The sequence below is a fragment of the Salvelinus fontinalis genome, chromosome 18 (assembly GCF_029448725.1).
Source record: "Salvelinus fontinalis isolate EN_2023a chromosome 18, ASM2944872v1, whole genome shotgun sequence".
Taxonomy (NCBI): Eukaryota; Metazoa; Chordata; class Actinopteri; order Salmoniformes; family Salmonidae; genus Salvelinus; species Salvelinus fontinalis.
Genome location: NC_074682.1, coordinates 42910265 through 42929663, shown reverse-complemented (window position 1 = coordinate 42929663; position 19399 = coordinate 42910265). Strand labels below are relative to the sequence as shown.

The window sequence follows — 19399 nt, the reverse complement described above, 5'->3', positions numbered from 1 at the left end:
GAGACGCGTACAAAGCTCTCCTTCACCCTCCATTTGGCAAATCTGACCATAATTCTATCCTCCTGATTCCTACTTACAAGCAAAAACTAAAGCAGGAAGCACCAGTGACTCGTTCAATAAAAAAGTCGTCAGATGAAGCAGAAGCTAAAGGACTCTTTTGCCAGGAATATGTTCCGGGATTCTTCCGATGGCATCAGTCACTGGCTCCATCAACAAATGCATAAGATGATGTCGTCCCCACAGTGACTGTACGTTCATACCCCAACCAGAAGCCATTGATTACAGGCTGCAGCTTTCAATGAGCGGGACTCTAACCCTGAAGCTTATAAGAAATTCCGCTGTGCCCTCCGACGAACCATCAATCAAGCAAAGCATCAATACATGACTAAGATTGAATCGTACTCCACCGGCTCAGACTCTCGTCAGATGTGGCAGGCCTTGCAAACTATTACAGACTACAAAGGGAAGACCTTTAAACAGGTCAACATTCACAAGGCCGCAGGGCCACGGATTACCAGGACATGTACTCCGAGCATGCGCTTACCAACTGACAAGTGTCTTCACAGACATTTTCAACCTGCCCCTGACTGAGTCTGTAATACCAACATGTTTCAAGCAGACCACCATAGTCCCTGTGCCCAAGAACACTAAGGTAACGTGCCTAAATGACTACCGACCCATAGCACTCACGTCTGTAGCCATGAAGTGCTTTGAAAGGCTGGTCTCTCATGTCTCTCATCAACACCCTTATCCCAGAAACCCTAGACCCACTCCAATTTGCATACCGCCCCAACAGATCCACAGATGAGGCAATCTCTATTGCACTCCACACTGCCCTTTCCCACGTGGACAGAAGGAACACCTATATGAGAATGCTATTCATTGACTACAGCTCAGCGTTCAACACCATAGTGCCCTCAAATCTCATCACTAAGCTAAGGACCCAGTGACTGAGCACTTCCCTCTACAAGTGGATCCTGGACTTCGTGACGGGACGTCCCCAGGTGGTAAGGGTAGGTAACAACACATCCGCCACGCTGATCCTCAACACGGAGGCCCCCCAGGGGTGCTTGCTCAGTGCCCTCCTGTACTCCATGTTCATTCATAACTGCACGGCCAGGCACGACTCCAACATCATAAAGTTTGCCGATGACGCAACAGTGGAAGGCCTGATCACGGACAACGATAAGACAGCCTATAGGGAGGAGGTCAGAGACTCCGCCGTGTGGTGCCAAGATAACAACCTCTTCCCTCAACGTGATCAAGACAAAGGAGATGATTGTGGACTACAGGAAAAGGAGGACCGAGCACACCCCCATTCTCATCGACGGGGCTGTAGTGGAGCATGTTGAGAGCTTCAAGTTCCTTGGTGTCCACATCACCAACAAACTATCATGGTCCAAACACACCAAGACAGCTGTAAAGAGGGCACGACAATGCCTATTCCCCCTCAGGAGACTACAAAGATTTGGCATGGGTCCTCAAAAAGTTCTACAGCTGCACCATCGAGAGCATCCTGACTGGTTGTATGGTATGGCCTGGTATGGCAACTGCTCTGCCTCTGACTGCAAGGTACTACAGAGGGTAGTGCGTGTGTGTTTTGTCGGCGTATGGTTCCGTTTATACAGGACTATTAAAGACCCAGTGCACTACTTTAATGATTTTTTCCCCCCTACTTCCTGCAGCTATGATTGTACATGATGTAAATAACATTTATCTTAACCATAACTTGACCTCAGCAGCAGATTAAATATGTCCTGATTCTCCACTCTTCCTTTAGATATCTAGCTCACTGAGATACCTTCCAAAGGTTATGTGTAGAGACAAAACAGACATTATCATTCAATAACAGTGCAGGGGTGTTTACTGTAAGTACAGACAGAGGAAAGTGTCCAGCCTGCTCTGTTTTCTGTATATATGCCAAAAACACCTGTGTGAGTGAGTACAGTACATAGTAATTGACACTCTGCAGTCATACACTCTCCAGCACACTTAGTTCAACACAGCCAAGGTCGACATCTGATGTTCCAGGTACAATCACATCACATGCACCTGCATAAGCACATTAACAAGCATACACACACACACACTCTTTTTTTACAATATACACTTGCAAACACTGAGTGCACACAAAGACTTTGTAATTGCAAGCACAATGTCATATTATGACTATAACCAAAAATAAAATGACCAAACAAGATAAGAATGCGTAACATAAATGTCCTATTACATAAAGCTGCATGGCCAAGCCTGGAACACAATGGAGCACTCTAATGTTGACCCAGCGGAGTGAGATATTTGTTTTTCACTTAGGCCCATGATGTACAGTTGGCCTTCTGTTCAGAGAGAGAGCGAGAGAGATGCACACACCAGACACACACACACACACACACACACACACACACACACACACACACACACACACACACACACACACACACACACACACACACCGAAGAGGGAGAGACCAAGAGGGGAGACAAGAGAGAGCCCAAAGAAAGGAGCATTTGTTGTCTTACCAATCATCTCTCTGCTGCTGGTGAGGAAAAATACAAAAGGTTATCTTTATTATTGTCTCACCACAGATGAGGAGAGAGGGATAGATGGAGGAGGGAGAGAGCAGGGGAAAACTCCCACCATGCATGGCGTGTCTGAGTCCATGAGACGTGTGATTGTAATGTTGAACACGACAACAGTCCTTTTGGTACATGACCGGAGGAAAAACAACAGTCCTTCACCACTGTACTGTACTTATATTATCTGCAGTCACTCACACACAATTACCACAACAGCCCTTTACAGCCCTAACATTTCACTGAAGAACATATGTGCTTCCAATTCTGTTTTCTTTGTGTATAATGGATTGTTTCCTATCTTGAGAGTAGCTTGTCTTTTGTTCTCTTGCACCTGGAAATAACAAACTTTGCACTGGATCGGTCAACGGCTGTGTTTGAATGTGAGTTTGCTTGTGCGTGTACCTGCTTGTGTGCAATGGTGCATATGTGCTACTGTACTCCGGTATGTGGGGGACAGATGTTCAATGTTCCTGTGTGTGCCTTCTGTCTGCAGTCCTGTCGGGACATTCTCTCTAGGAGAATGTTGTCGGATGTGTGTAGAGACTGTGTGTATTCGTAGACAACGAGTTTGTGTGGATGAAAGGGCGCGCATGTGCAATGTGTGTGTGTGTGTGTGTGTGTGTGTGTGTGTGTGTGTGTGTGTGTGTGTGTGTATATGTTTGTGTGTGTGTGTGTGTATATGTTTGTGTGTGTTTTGGAGAGCTACCGCCGGTTACACAGGCAGCGCTTGAATGAGCAGTCTTTCGGTGCGTGTGAACTGTTGGGGCGAGAGGTAATATGACCACAGGCCCAGAGTTGGCCTCACTACTGAGCAGTAACAAAGTCTGCACAGTACAAAGGCACACTCATTCATTGTTCTTCCTTAAATCCATTTATACAAAATAAACACCAGCTCAATCTTTCTTTCTCTTCCTCTCACATCCACCTCTCCTCACATCATGTGCCGTTCTTACTGCATGCTCATCTGCTTTCCACAACTTCCTTTTTAAAATCCATCAAACCATGTCCAGGGCAAGGTATTGATATTCAGGATTGTGATGCATATTTGCCATGGTACTTTGAATGTTTTTTTCAATGTTCTCATCCTTTCTTTTTCCATTGAAATATCTGTGTGTTTGTGACTGCTGTCTCGTCTCTGGTGACCTGCCAGGTCCAGAGGTCTGATTGGAAAATCACACTGGTCAGATTAGACTGCTTCCTACTGTAATGGATTTTCCTACCATTGAGCCCAGACACACACTTCAGCCTATTTCATGTGGTTTTGGGATATTTCTGTGGGCTGGAGAGTTTGTGTGTGTGTGTCATGTTCCTGATGTGCACTGACCTGCATAAACCCATGAAGCCAAAGTGAACAAGCAACACAATCTACCTCAGTAGGCTGTATTCTCGAGAGAAGTTTAATCCAGGACAATGGTTGATTTCTACAGACATTTGGGTTGTGGATTTACAGTCTATGACAGGAGTTATTATGGAAGTCCTTTTTGCTAGAAATACTATTTGAACAATAGTTCAAATAGATTCATTCAATTAAGACAGAAGTGATAAACACAACAAGCAGCTAATAGACTCAACTTTCCCTTTATAACTCTTCTAATGCCTTCTAAACTTTACAGGAGAGAGTATTGCTGGAGTGGAGCAGAGAGACCATTAGTTCTCTCTCTCTCACTCAGGAGAAAGATGCACCATTAAGGCTATCTGTGTCCAAGACTGATCAGAGGGAATGAATGGCGGGACTGAGCCTTGCTGGCACCCCTACATAACCAGATGCCCTCTGATTGTGTGTGTGTTAATCGTCTCATTATCTCTCTGTGTGGTGGTGGGGGGGGGGGGGGGGGGGGGGGGGGGGGGTCGTGTTCCCAATCAAATACACCAAACCCCACTGAGCCTTCATGTGTTGAACATGGAACACTCATAACTTATTTTTCTCAATCTTCTCTGCTCTCTGTATCTTCTGGTCTTCTGTAGTTGTCTATCCTGCATTGACCACACCCCCCCCCCCCCCACACACACACACACACACACGCACACACGCACACACACACACACATACAGTCATACTGTACATTTACTGAGCCTGACGCCATGTTCTTTGACAGTGTTAAAGCCATCCTTTTGGCTCAGAGCATAGAGCTCCCAGAATGCACCCTGCTCCAAACAGAGGGATATGTTGTCTGTAAACAAGATACATGGAGAACACCACCATTGGTAACACTTCCCTGACAACACACAACTTACTCTGTGCTCAGGAACACTTTGTATGCTGATGACTCAACACTACATACGTCAGCTACTACAGCAAATAAAATTACTGCAACACTTAACAAAGAGCTAGAGTCAGTTTTAGAATGTGTGGCAAGAAATAAGATAGTCCTAAATATTTCAAAAACTAAAAGCATTGTATTTGGGACATATCATTCACTAAACCCTAAACCTCAACTAAATCGTGTAATGACTAATGTGGAAATCAAGCATGTTGACGGCCTAGGAATGGTGGGTTAACTGCCTCGTTCAGGGGCAGAACGACAGATTTGTACCTTGTCAGCTCGGGGGATTCAATCTTGCAACCTTACAGTTAACTAGTCCAACGCTCTAACCACCTGCCTCTCATTGCACTCCACGAGGAGCCCGCCTGTTATGCGAGTGCAGTAAGCCAAGGAAAGTTGCTTGCTAGCATTAAACTTATCTTATAAAAAACAATCAATCAATCATAATCACTAGTTATAACTACACATGGTTGTTGATATTACTAGTTTATCTGGCGTGTCCTGCGTTGCATATAATCGATGCGGTGCGTATCGTTGCTCCAATGTGTACCTAACCATGAACATCAATGCCTTTCTTAAAATCAATACACAGAAGTATATATTTTTAAACCTGCATATTTAGCTACAAGAAATCCAGGTTAGCAGGCAATATTAACCAGGTGAATCTTCACAAGGTCCTTTGCTGCCGTTCTGGGATTGATTTGCACTTTTCGCAACAAAGTACATTCATCTCTATTTCCGCAGAACAAAAATTTAGAGCTGGTCATGGGTGCACCTCAGCCACGCTCAAGGTCGTAAACAATATCATAACCGCCATCGATAAGAGACATTACTCTGCAGCCGTATTCATCGACCTGGCCAAGGCTTTCGACTCTGTCAATCACCACATTCTTATTGGCAGACTCGACAGCCTTGGTTTCTCAAATGACTGCCTCGCCTGGTTCACGAACTACTTCTCCGACAGTTCAGTGTGCCAAATCGGAGGGCCTGTTGTCCGGACCTCTGGCAGTCTCTATGGGGGTGCCAGAGGGTTCAATTCTCGGGCCGACCCTTTCTCTGTATACATCGATGATGTCGCTCTTGCTGCTGGTGATTCTTTGATCCACCTCTACGCAGACGACACCACTCTGTATACTTCTGGCCTTTTGGACACTGTGTTAACTAACCTCCAGACGAGCTTCAATGACATACAACTCTCCTTCCGTGGCCTCCAACTGCTCTTAAATGCAAATAAAATGAAATGCATGCTCTTCAATCGATTGCTGCCCGCCCTTCCAGCATCACTACTCTGGACGGTTCTGACTTAGAATATGTGGACAACTACAAATACCTAGGTGTCTGGCTAGACTGTAAACTCTCCTTCCAGACTCACATTAAGCATCTCCAATCCAAAATTAAATCTAGAATTGGCTTCCTATTTCGCAACAAAGCATTCTTCACTCATGCTGCCAAACATACCCTTGTAAAACTGACCATCCTACCGATCCTCGACTTCGGGAGTGTCATTTACAAAATAACCTCCAACACTCTACTCAACAAATTGAAGGCAGTCTATCACAGTGCCATCTGTTTTGTCACCAAAGCCCCACATACTACCCACCACTGCGACCTGTATGCTCTCGTTGGCTGGCCCTCGCTTCATATTCGTTGCCAAACCCACTGGCTCCAGGTCATCTACAAGCCTTTGTTAGGTAAAGCTCCGCCTTATCTCAGCTCACTGATCACCATAGCTCACTGATCACCACCCACCCGTAGCACGCCCTCCAGCAGGTATATCTCACTGGTCAACCACAAAGCCAATTCCTTCTTTGGCCTCCTCTCCTTCCAGTTCTCTGCTGCCAATGACTGGAACGAACTGCAAAAATCGCTGAAGCTGGAGACTCATATCTCCCTCACTAGCTTTAAGCACAAGCTGTCAGAGCAGTTCACAGATCACTGCACCTGTACATAGCCCATCTGTAAATAGCCCATCCAACTACCTCATCCCCATACTGTATTTATTTATTTATTTATCTTGGTCCTTTGCACCCCCGTACCTCTACTTGCACATTCATCTTCTGCACATCTATCACTCCAGTGTTTAATTGGTATATTGTAATTATTTCTCCACCATGGCCTATTTATTGCCTTACCTCCCTTATCTTACCTCATTTGCACACACTGTATATAGACTTTTTCTACTGTATTATTGACTGTATGTTTGTTTATTCCATGTGTAACTCTGTGTTGCTGTATGTGTCGAACTGCTTTGCTTTATCTTGGCCAGGTCGCAGTTGTAAATGAGAACTTGTTCTCAACTTGCCTACCTGGTTAAATAAAGGTGAAATAAATTAAAAAAAATAATAATAATTGGGTCTCAATGTAGGCTGCAGCCTCTCTGTGTTAGTGATTGCTGTTTAACAGTCTGATGGCCTTGAGATAGATCCTGTTTTTCAATCTCTCGGTCCCAGCTTTGATGCACCTGTACTGGCCTCTCCTTCTGGATGATAGCGGTGTGAACAGACAGTCGCTAGGGTGGTTGTTGTCCTTGATGATCTTTTTGGCCTTCCTGTGACATCGGGTGCTGTAGGTGTCCTGGTAGTTTGCCCCCGGTGATGCGTTGTGCAGACCGCACCATCCTCTGGAGAGCCTTGCGGTTGAGGGTGGTGCAGTTGCCGTACCAGGCTGTGATACAGCCCGACAGGATGATCTCGATTGTGCATCAGTAAAAGTTTGTCAGGGTTTTGGGTAACAACCCAAATTTATTCAGCCTTCTGAGGTTGAAGAGGCACTGTTTTGCCTTCTTCACCACACTGTCTGTGTGGGTGGACCATTTCAGTTTTGTCTGTGATGTGTACGCCCAGGAACTTAAAACTTTCCATCGTACACTGCTGTCCCTTTGATGTGGATAGGGGAGTGCTCCCTCTGCTGTTTCCTGAAGTCCACAATAATCTCCTTTGCTTTGTTGACGTAGAGTGAGAGGTTGTTTTTCTGACACCACACTCCAAGTGCCCTCACCTCCTTCCTGTACTCTGTCTCATCATTATTGGTGATCAAGCCCACTAATGTTGTGTCATCTGCAAACCTGATGATTGAGTTGGAGGTGTGCATGGCCACGCAGTCGTGGGTGAACAGGGAGTATAGGAGAGGACTTAGCACACACCCTTGTGGGGCCCCAGTGTTGAGGGTCAGCGAAGTGGAGATGATGTTTCCTACCTTCACCACCTGGGGTGGCCGGTCAGAAAGTCCTGGACCCAGTTGCACAGGGTGGGGTTAAGACCCAGGGCCTCCAGCTTGATGATGAGCTTGGAGGGTACTATGGTGTTGAATGCTGAGCTGTAGTCAATGAACAGAATTCTTATTCTCATGAGCTTAGTTCAACTGTTGTACCCCATCAGAACCCGAAATATAAGCAAAATATAAGCTCCAATGTTTGTAAATGAAGTAAATGTAAACAAACACTATATAGCCTCAAAACATGGTCAGAACTATGATGTTGGTATCATGGATGGTGGTTACATTTCTCCAGGCCCATCCCTCAGCTTTTTACCTAAACAGGAGCTGATATTGTTTCTACTGCTGATTGTCACTTTAAAGGGAAGTGTGCATCTTCAAGTTCAAATGATTGAAAAATGGAATAAGAAATGACACAGACGAATTTTACATTTTTTAGTGGCACCGACTGGTAAGATGCTTCAGGAGGGTGGTCACGTGTGCTAGAAATGCAGAGGTCCTGGATTCAAGCCTTGGCGTGAGCCAAATTAGGAGGACGTGGTACTCTAAGCAAGCAGCGTGATATCCTTTACACACGCACGCACAAGCATGCATGAACACGTGTACAACTGAGGAACATAGTTCTGCCTACTCTCATGTCTTAAAATAATGACATCACACACACAGTCTGAAAGGAAACTAATTAGAAAGTAGGAGACCATAGCAACCAACCTGCACTGCTGCTCAGAAAGTGAGAGAACGATATAATGAGTGGGGGGAGAGGGTTATATGGTTATGTGATGTATTGACAAAGCAGTGTCTGGGCCATGACAGAGAGGTGACTGTATTGATTAAATGCTCTCCTGCTATTTCGCTGCCTCATTATTCCATCAATCAGTAATCCGATGTTAGCATTTTTAACAGTCAGGGAGCACCACACACAGAGACTGCCTCTCTGTCTCTCTGTTTCTGACTTCAACCAAAGACCACAACCCAATCACTAACGGGAGCTGTTCTGTTTGGTGTGCCATGGGAGCTGTTCTGTTTGGTGTGCCATGCAGTTAGATTAGAGACCATTGGTTCAGCAGAGCGTAGTTACATATTCACTTTCCTCTGTCCAGATAGTCTGATCGTTATGCTCTTTCACCCCCGGGATTATGGTTAGTGGTTAAAATCGTATAACGTGGTCGTAGCCTGTAAAGTGTTAAGGACATGGTGTTGTTTGAGTAACTTTGCCTTGGATCTGAAAACTTGTGTTATTTATTTTACCCTTATTTTACCAGGTAATTTGACTGAGAACCCATTCTCATTTACAGTAACGATCTGGGGAATAGTTACAGGGGAGAGGAGGGGGGATGAATGAGCCAATTGTAAGCTGGGATGACTTTTACCTCAGTGGGCTTACATGGTCTGGAGTGATACACAGCAAAAAAACAGGGTTCGACACCCAGTCATTTACATACATGTATGCCTTGTTCTCTCTCTCTCTCTCTCTCTCTCTCTCTCTCTCTCTCTCTCTCTCTCTCTCTCTCTCTCTCTCTCTCTCTCTCTCTCTCTCTCTCTCTCTCTCTCTCTCTCTCTCTCTCTCTCTCTCTCTCTCTCTCTCTCTCTCTCTCTCTCTCTCTCTCTCTCTCTCTCTCTCTCAGCGCCATGAACAAGATGAAGAACTTTAAGCGACGTTTCTCTCTGTCCGTCCCTCGCACCGAGACCATCGAGGAAAACGAGTTCACTGAGCAAATCAACCAGCTCAACATCCAACACACTCAGGGTAAGACCTCTAACACTACCTTGCACTGCCCAATACTGCCTGTCCAACACTGTCCAATGACGCCCAGCAAATCATCTCCTCTGTCCTCCTTGTATCCGGTGGATCTTGCTGTTATGAGCGTTGCTAATGAATGACAGCGTATTGGGACTATATTTAGAAACGGGAAGCTCAAAGTCATGATCCCAGATCTTACACTACTTTCTCCTCCATCCCTCCCTGCATTAATTTATTCATTCTTTTATTAATGGATCAGGCCATTCTGATCCGTTTGTAATCAAACCACCAGCCCAGTCATCTCTGTACCAGCCCCACTCTGTCCCCACAGCCTGTATATCACTGATTTCCAGCTAAGGGAAGGCTGCAGTTTGATGAGGTTAGGACACACACAAAGCTTCGAGTGGAGAGATAGAAGAGAGGAGAAGCAGAAAGAGAGGTGTAGAAGAGGACAGGAGAGAGAAAGACAGAGAGAGAGAGAGAAAGACAGAGGGGTGGAAGAGTGAGACGGGGTGCTGGGAGCTGAGGCTGATGGGGATTAGCAGTGTTCAAGACACATTTATACAAGCCAATCTCCCTTGTTGTAGGCCACTGGGTCAGAGCAACAACTATCCTCTCATCTGGCACTAGTCTGCCCTGCAGCAGTGAAGGAGAACCTTTTAACCATTCTGTTCTGGTGTTCATCGTGTTCTTTAGGCTCTCTGTCAATCCAGACATTCTACCCTTCGCAACCCCTTATTCCACCACGGACTCTTTCAGACAATAACTGAACAAATATTTCATTAAATAATCTTTGATTTCTGCAACAGTGAATCAGGGCGACGTTGTCCAACTTTCTGTCCATGTTTGGAGTGAGGGACTTGGCTGACATTTTTCCCAGGATTAACCACATAACTTAACATTCCTTTCAACTCCTAATGAGGTTGGGATACAACATCAGCAACACAACCTTTCCTAGACTCTCAAAGAATGTTTTTTCACATCAAGATACAGTTCAATCATATTCCCTGACACTGAAATACCAGAACACACAAAAAGCTTGTCACATGCATCAGAGCAGCTGTCTTTACAGTGGTCATGTATTTATTGTTTATAATCAATCTTTATTGCAAACAAAAAGAGAAACACAATCAGCTCGCAGATCAGAATGACTATATATAGGTGTATATCCTTAAGGCAGTTTTATCAACATAATATCTCCTTCAGTCACCTGTCTCAGTAGGTAAGGTAAAAAGTCAATTAGTCACGTCTGAGAGAGATTAATTCATTAGCATACCTTACAGGCTAACGTGTGTGTACCAGGGAGGCCTCCCGTCCGCCTGCCAGTCTAATCTTTAAGTCAATCTAATACAGCAACCTAGTGTACAGTGCCTTCGGGAAGTATTCAGACCCCTTGACTTTTTCCAAATTTTGTTATGTTACAGCCTTATTCTAAAATGTATGAAATAGTTTTTTTCCCTCATCAATCTACACACCCCATAATGACAAAGCAAAAACTGTTATGTAGATTTTTTTTAAATGATATCACATTTCCATAAGTATTCAGACCCTTTACTCGGTACTTTGTTGAAGCACCTTTGGCAGCAATTACAGCCTTGAGTCTTGCGTCTGATGCTACAAGCTTGGCAAACCTGTATTTGGGGAGTTTCTTATATTCTTCTCTGCAGATCCTCTGAAGCTCTGTCAGGTTGGATAGGGAGCGTTGCTGCACAGCTATTTTCAGGTCTCCAGAGATGTTTGATCGGGTTCCGGTCTGGGCTCTGACTGGGCCACTCAATGATACTTAGAGATTTGTCCCAAAGCCACTCCTGCTGTGTCTTGCCTGTGTGCTTAGGGTCGTTGTCCTGTTGGAAGGTGAACCTTCGCCCCACTTTGAGGTCCTGAGCGCTCGGGAGCAGGTTTTCCTCAAGGATCTCTCTGTCCTTTGCTCCGTTCTTCTTTGCCTCGATCCTGACTAGTCTCCCACTCCAGGCCACTGAAAAATACCCCCACAGCATGATGCTGCCACCACCATGCTTCACCCTAGGGATGGTGCCAGGTTTCCTCCAGACATGATTCTTGGCATTCAGGCCAAAGAGTTCATTGTTGCTTTCATCAGACCAGAGAAACTTGTTTCTCATGTTCTGAGAGTCTTTAGGTGCCTTTTGGCAAACTCCAAGCAAGCTGAGGAGAAGCTTCCGTCTGGCCACTCTACCATAAAGGCCTGACTGAGAGCTGCAGAGATGTTTGTCCTTCTAGAAGGTTCTCCAATCTCCACAGGGGAACTCTAGAGCACTGTCAGAGTGATCATCGGGTTCTTGGTCACCTCCCTGAACATGGCCCTTCTCCCCCGATTTCTCAGTTTGGCCAGTTCTAGGAAGAGTCTTGGTGGTTCCAAACTTGTTCCATTTAAGAATGATGGAGGGCACTGTGTTCTTGGGGACCTTCAACGTTGCAGACATTTTTTGGTACTCTTCTCCAGATCTGTGTTTCGACACAATCCTGTCTCGGAGCTCTACGGACAATTCCTTCGACCTCATGGCTTGGTCTTTGCTTTGACATGCACTGTAAACTGTGGTACCTTATATAGACAGTTGTGTGCCTTTCCAAATCATGTCCAATCAATTGAATTTACCACAGGTGGACTCCAGTCAAGTTGTAGAAACATCTCAAGGATGATCAATGGAAACAGGATGCACCTGAGCACAATTTCGAATCTCATACCAAAGGGTCTGAATAATTATGTAAATAAGGTATTTCAGTTGTTGTTTTTATATATACATTTGCAAACATTTCTAAAAACCTGTTTTAGCTTTGGCATTATGAGGTATTGTGTGTAGATATCTGAGGATTTTTTTGTTTTTTTGTCAATTTTAGAATAAGGCTATAACAAAAAAGTCAAGGGGTATAGTTTCACTATATTAAATAATAATTTTATATGCTGATGGAAAGATAAACATAATGAAATAATTGAATTAGTTCAGGTCATCACATCAAACACTGTCATACAACATTTTACCAGAGCCAGCTAGAGAAGAATGGATGCCCCATCGGTAGAAAACATCGTAGTAGCCTACAACAATAAGCTTCATTAGAAATGCAACTCTGAGAGGAACCAACAGTTAGCAGACAGCTCCTGTCTTGAGTTTGAGTTTCCTACCTGACCATGTGAGAGCCTTTCAGTCTGCCCTTTAATACATTATTCACTTCATCAGATGTCCTATATTATCTCCCAATTTAGATAGGATAGGACTATAACACACAGTCTTTTAAATATACACATAGGCTGAAGTCTCTGTACCCTCTCATCATAAAGAACAATATTATTGTGAACACTGTTTTCTTCCTCCTGTACCCTCACACCAACAAAAACACAACTACAAACTAACTCACACTCACTAACTCTCCTTCTTTGTGGACATGGCCTTACATAATGACCGGTATTGACATCTTGTGGTCCACTTATTGGATTGTCCTTTTCCAAACAAGCTGTCTTATACCTTTGTGTGTGTGTGTGTGCACGTGTCTCACCTGCACTGACCCCAATTACAAGCAGACAGATCAAAGGGTTGCTGTAACTGTGATATTCAAATGATCAGCCTGCTCCCTTTATTTCTTCTCCTCTCGCTCTCTCCTTCTGTGCCCACTCATAGCAGAAGTATTAATCAAACTAAGATGTCATCATAGCTATCTTTCCCACCATTAATCTATCACCACTTCATTCCATCCAATTCCCTCTCTCTCGCCTTCGTTGATCTCTCTATCTCTATTCCATTTCTCTATCGCTCTTTTGCCCAATCAATATTTTTCATCTTATTTTTCTAACACTTAAGTGAGCTGGTTAGATACTTGCCTTCTGCCTATGAATAATTAACTTTTATTTCAACTAAAATCTGCCATCTAAATCTCCATCATCATTTGCGTGCATGTACACCAGAAATGGTATCTGTGTTTGCAGACACAAGTGTATCTACTAATAAAAGGAAGGCTGTGGGTGCAGGAATAAATATTAATGGATGAGCTATCTGTCAGAGAGAGAGGAGACAAGAGAAGGAAACAGAGAAAGAGGGGGGGGGGGATGGGGGAGGGGGGTGAAGAGAGAGAATATTTCCCTCTGTTTAGCCCTATCCTCACACGCTTTTGTTAGCAATCAGTGTCCCCATGGAAACAAGGAGTTAAAGAGCTCACTGCAGACTACATCAAACACCCCAGGAGGCAATCGGCTGAACACACACACGAACGCGCAGAAGCACAAACACACACTAGCAATGGTCATTGAAATTGTTAAAAAGTTTTTAAAACGATTTTAATAAATGCAACAGTTGGACAATGGATCAAATCAAATTTTATTTGTCACATACACATGGTTAGCAGATGTTAATGCGAGTGTAGCGAAATACTTGTGCTTCTAGTTCCGACAATGCAGTAATAACCAACGAGTAATCTAACATAACAATTCCACAACTTCTACCTTATACACACAAGTGTAAAGGGATAAAGAATATGTACATAAAGATATATGAATGAGTGATGGTACAGAACGGCATAGGTAAGATGCAGTAGATGGTATCGAGTACAGTATATACATATGAGATGAGTAATGTAGGGTATGTAAACATAAAAGTGCATAGTTTAAAGTGGCTAGTGATACATGTATTACATAAAAATGGCAAAATGCAGTAGATGATATAGAGTACAGTATATACATATACATTATATTAAGTGGCATTGTTTAAAGTTGCTAGTGATACATTTTTTGATCAATTTCCATCAATTCCATTATTAAAGTGAGCTGGAGTTGAGTCAGTATGTTGGCAGCAGCCACTCGATGTTAGTGGTGGCTGTTTAACAGTCTGATGGTCTTGAGATATACGCTGTTTTTCAGTCTCTTGGTCCCTGCTTTGATGCACCTTTACTGACCTCGCCTTCTGGATGATAGTGGGGTGAACAGGCAGTGGCTCGGGTGGTTGTTGTCCTTGATGTAGTTTGTGAGTGCTTTTGGTGACAAGCCGAATTTCTTCAGCCTCCTGAGGTTGAAGAGGCGCTACTGCGCCTTCTTCACAACGCTGTCTGTGTGGGTGGGCCAATTCAGTTTGTCCGTGATGTGTACGCCGAGGAACTTAAAACTTACTACCCTCTCCACTACTGTCCCGTCGATGTGGATAGGGGGATACTCCCTCTGCTGTTTCCTGAAGTCCACAATCATCTCCTTTGTTTTGTTGACGTTGAGTGTGAGGTTATTTTCCTGACACCACACTCCGAGGGCCCTCACCTCCTCCCTGTAGGCCGTCTCGTCGTTGTTGGTAATCAAGCCTACCACTGTAGTGTCGTCCGCAAACTTGATGATTGAGTTGGAGGTGTGCATGGCCACGCAGTCATGGGTGAATAGGGAGTACAGGAGAGGGCTCAGAACGCACCCTTGTGGGGCCCCAGTGTTGAGGATCAGCGGGGTGGAGATGTTGTTACCTACCCTCACCACCTGGGGGCGGCCCGTCAGGAAGTCCAGTACCCAGTTGCACAGGGCGGGGTCGAGACCCAGGGTCTCGAGCTTGATGACGAGTTTGGAGGGTACTATGGTGTTAAATGCTGAGCTGTAGTCGATGAACAGCATTCTCACACAGGTATTCCTCTTGTCCAGATGGGTTAGGGCAGTGTGGTTGCGATTGCATCGTCTGTGGATCTATTGGGGCGGTAAGCAAATTGGAGTCGGTCTAGGGTGTCAGGTAGGGTGGAGGTGATATGGTCCTTGACTAGTCTCTCAAAGCACTTCATGATGACGGAAGTGAGTGCTACGGGGCGGTAGTCGTTTAGCTCCGTTACCTTAGCTTTCTTGGGAACAGGAACAATGGTGGCCCTCTTGAAGCATGTGGGAACAGCAGACTGGGATAAGGATTGATTGAATATGTCCGTAAACACACCAGCCAGCTGGTCTGCGCATGCTCTGAGGACGCGGCTGGGGATGCCGTCTGGGCCTGCAGCCTTGCGAGGGTTAACACGTTTAAATGTTTTACTCACGTCGGCTGCAGTGAAGGAGAGTCCGCAGGTTTTGGTAGCGGGAAATCCATGCGAGAAATTGCCAAGAAAGTAAAGATATTGTACAACGCTGAGTAGTACTCCCTTCACAGAACAGCGCAAACTGCCTCTAACCAGAATAGAAAGAGGAGTGGGAGGCCCAGGTGCACAACTGAGCAAGAGGACAAGTACATTAGAATGTCTACTTTGAGAAACAGATGCCTCACGAGCATTTTTGCCAGTCCTGTCTGGTCCAGCGACGGTGGGTTTGTGCCCATAGGCGACGTTGTTGCCGGTGATGTCTGGTGAGGACCTGCCTTACAACAGGCCTACAAGCCCTCAGTCCAGCCTCTCTCAGCCTATTGTGGACAGCCTGAGCACTGATGGAGGGATTGTGTGTTCCTGGTGTAACTCGGGTAGTTGTTGTTGCCATCTTGTGCCTGTAAAACAGGTGTGATGTTCGGATGTACCGATCCTGTGTAGGTGTTACACGTGGTCTGCCACTGCGAGGGCGATCAGCTGTCCGTCCTGTCTCCCTGTAGCGCTGTCTTAGGCGTCTCACTGTACGGACATTGCAATTTATTGCCCTGGCCACATCTGCAGTCCTCATGCCTCCTTGCAGCATACTTAAGGCACGTTCACGTATTTTTCAGAGTCAGCAGAAAGGCCTCTTTAGTGTCCTAAGTTTTCATAACCGTGACCTTAATTGCCTACCGTCTGTAAGCTGTTAGTGTCTTAACGACCGTTCCACAGGTGCATGTTAATTTGTGGTTCATTGGACAAGCAAAGGAAACAGTGTTTAAACCCTTTACAATGAAGATCTGTGAAGTTATTTGAATTTTTACGAATTATCTTTGAAAGACAGGCTCCTGAAAAGGGGTTGTTTCTTTTTTTTGTTGAGATGTATATATACAGTTGAAGTTGAAAGTTTCCCTACACCTTAGCCAAATACATTTAAACTCAGTTTTTCACAATTCCTGACATTTAATCCTAATAAAAATTCCCTGTCTTAGGTCAGTCAGGATCACCACTTTATTTTAAGAATGTGAAATGTCAGAATAATATAATTATTTATTTCAGCTTTTATTTATTTCATTACATTCCCAGTGGGTCAGAAGTTTACATACACTCAATTAGTATTTGGTAGCATTGCCTTTAAATTCTTTAACTTGGGTCAAACATTTCAGGTAGCCTTCCACAAGCTTCCCACAATAAGTTGGGTGAATTTTGGCCCATTCCTCCTGACAGAGTTGGTGTAACTGAGTCAGGTTTGTAGGCCTCTTGCTCGCACATGCTTTTTCAGTTCTGCCCACACATTTTCTATAGGATTGAGGTCAGGGCTTTGTGATGGCCGCTCCAATACCTTGACTTTGTTGTCCTTAAGCCATTTTGTCACAACTTTGGAAGTATGCTTGGGGTCATTGTCCATTTGGAAGACCCATTTGCGACCAAACTTTAACTTCCTGACTGATGTCTTGAGATGTTGCTTCAATATATCCACATAATTTTCCTGCCTCATGATGCCATCTATTTTGTGAAGTGCACCAGTCTCTCATGCAGCCAAGCACCCCACAACATGATGCTGCCACCCCCGTGCTTCACGGTTGGGATGTTGTTATTTTGCTTGCAAGCCTCCCCCTTTTTCCTCCAAAACATAACTATGGCCATTATGGCCAAACAGTTCTATTTTTGTTTCATCAGACCAGAGGACATTTCTCCAAAAAGTACGATCTTTGTCCCCTTGTGCAGTTGCAAACCGTAGTCTGGCTTTTTATGGCGGTTTTGGAGCAGTGGCTTCTTCCTTGCTGAGAAGCCTTTCAGGTTATGTCGATATAGGACTTGTGTTACTGTGGATATAGATACTTTTGTACCTGTTTCCTCCAGCATCTCCACAAGGTCCTTTGCTGTTGTTCTGGGATTGATTTGCACCTTTAGCATCAAAGTACGTTCATATCTAGGTGACAGCACGCGTCTTCTTCCTGAACGGTATGACGGCTGCTGGTCCCGTGTTGTTTAAACTTGTGTACTATTGTTTGTACAGATGAACGTGGTACCTTCAGGTGTTTGGAAATTGCTCCCAAGGATGAACCAGACATGTGGATTTCTACAAAAAAAAATCTGAGGTCTTGGCTAATTTTCTTTTGATTTTCCCATGATGTCAAGTAAAGAGGCAGAGTTTGAAGGTAGGCCTTGAAATACATTCACAGGTAAACCTCCAATTGACTCAAATGATGTCAATTAGCCTATCAGAAGCTTTTAAAGCCATGCTATCATTTTCTGGAATTTTCCAAGCTGTTTAAAGGCACAGTCAACTTAGTGTATGTAAACTTCAGACCCACTGGAATTGTGATACAGTGAAATAAGCTGTCTGTAAACAATTGTTGAAAAAATGACTTGTGTTATACACAAAGTAGACGTCCTAACCGACTTGCCAAAACTATAGTTTGTCAACAAGAAATTTGTGGAGTGGTTGAAAAATGAGTTTTAATGACTTTTCCGACTTCAACTGTATGTATATATACATACATACATTACCTGTCCAAAGGTTTGGACACACCTACTCATTCCAGCGTTTTTCTTTTATTTTTACTCTTTTCTACATAGTAAAAATATACATATTTTTTGGTTACTACATGATTCCATATGTGTTATTTCATAGTTTTGATGTCTTCGCTGTTATTCTACAATGTAGAAAAAAGTTTAAAAAAAGAAAAACCCTTGAACGAATAGGTGTGTCCAAACTTTTGACTGGTACTATATATATTTTATTATTATCAAATACTGTGAAATGCTTACTTACGAGCCCCCAACCAAAAATACGGACAAGAATAAGAGATAAAAGTAACAAGTAATTAAAGAGCAGCAGTAAAACAACAATAGCGAGACTATATACAGGGGGGTACCGGTACAGAGTCAATTTGCGGGGCCATCGGTTAGTTGAGGTATTATGTACATGTAGGTAGAGTTATTAAAGTGACTATGCTTAGATGACAACAGAGGTCCTGGATGGCAGTAGAGGAGTAGAGGTCCTGGATGGCAGGAAATTTGGCCCATGTACTGGGCCATTCACACTACCCTCTGTAGTACCTTGCGGTCGGAGGCTGAGCAGTTGCCATACCAGGCAGTGAAGCAACAAGTCAGGATGATCTTGATGGTGCAGCTGTAGAACCTTTTGAGGATCTGAGGACCCATGCCATATCTTTTCAGTCTCCTGAGGGGGAATAGGTTTTGTCGTGCCCTCTTCACGACTGTCTTGGTGTGCTTGAACCATGTTCGTTTCTTGGTGATGTGGACACCAAGGAACTTCAAGCTCCCAACCTGCTCCACTGCAGCCCCGTCGATGAGAATGGAGGCGTGCTCGGTCCTCTTTTTCCTGTAGTCCACAATCATCTCCTTTGTCAGTTGTGGTGTACTCCATATTCCAGTCTGTGCTAGCAAAACAGTTCTGTAGCTTAGCATCTGCTTCATCTGATCACTTTTTTTATTGATCTAATCACTGGTGTTTCCCTCTTTAATTGTTGCTTGTAAGCAGGAATCAGAAGGATAGAATTATGTTCAGATTTGCTAAATGGAGGGCGAGGGAGAACTTTGTATGCGTCTTTGTGTGCGGAGTA

At 44.3% G+C, this 19399-nt stretch overlaps 1 protein-coding gene across 3 annotated transcripts in view; it reads left to right on the top strand.

Moving 5' to 3' along the window:
- cdk18 (cyclin dependent kinase 18) overlaps positions 1 to 19399 on the top strand; it is a 56260-nt gene that overhangs the window by 25627 nt on the left and 11234 nt on the right. For all 3 annotated transcript variants that reach the window (XM_055869536.1, XM_055869538.1, XM_055869537.1), the window contains one exon: positions 9679 to 9800. In XM_055869536.1, coding sequence (XP_055725511.1) covers positions 9683 to 9800 — 118 coding nt within the window. In that variant the 5' untranslated portion in view covers positions 9679 to 9682. The remainder of the gene's footprint in view (positions 1 to 9678; positions 9801 to 19399) is intronic.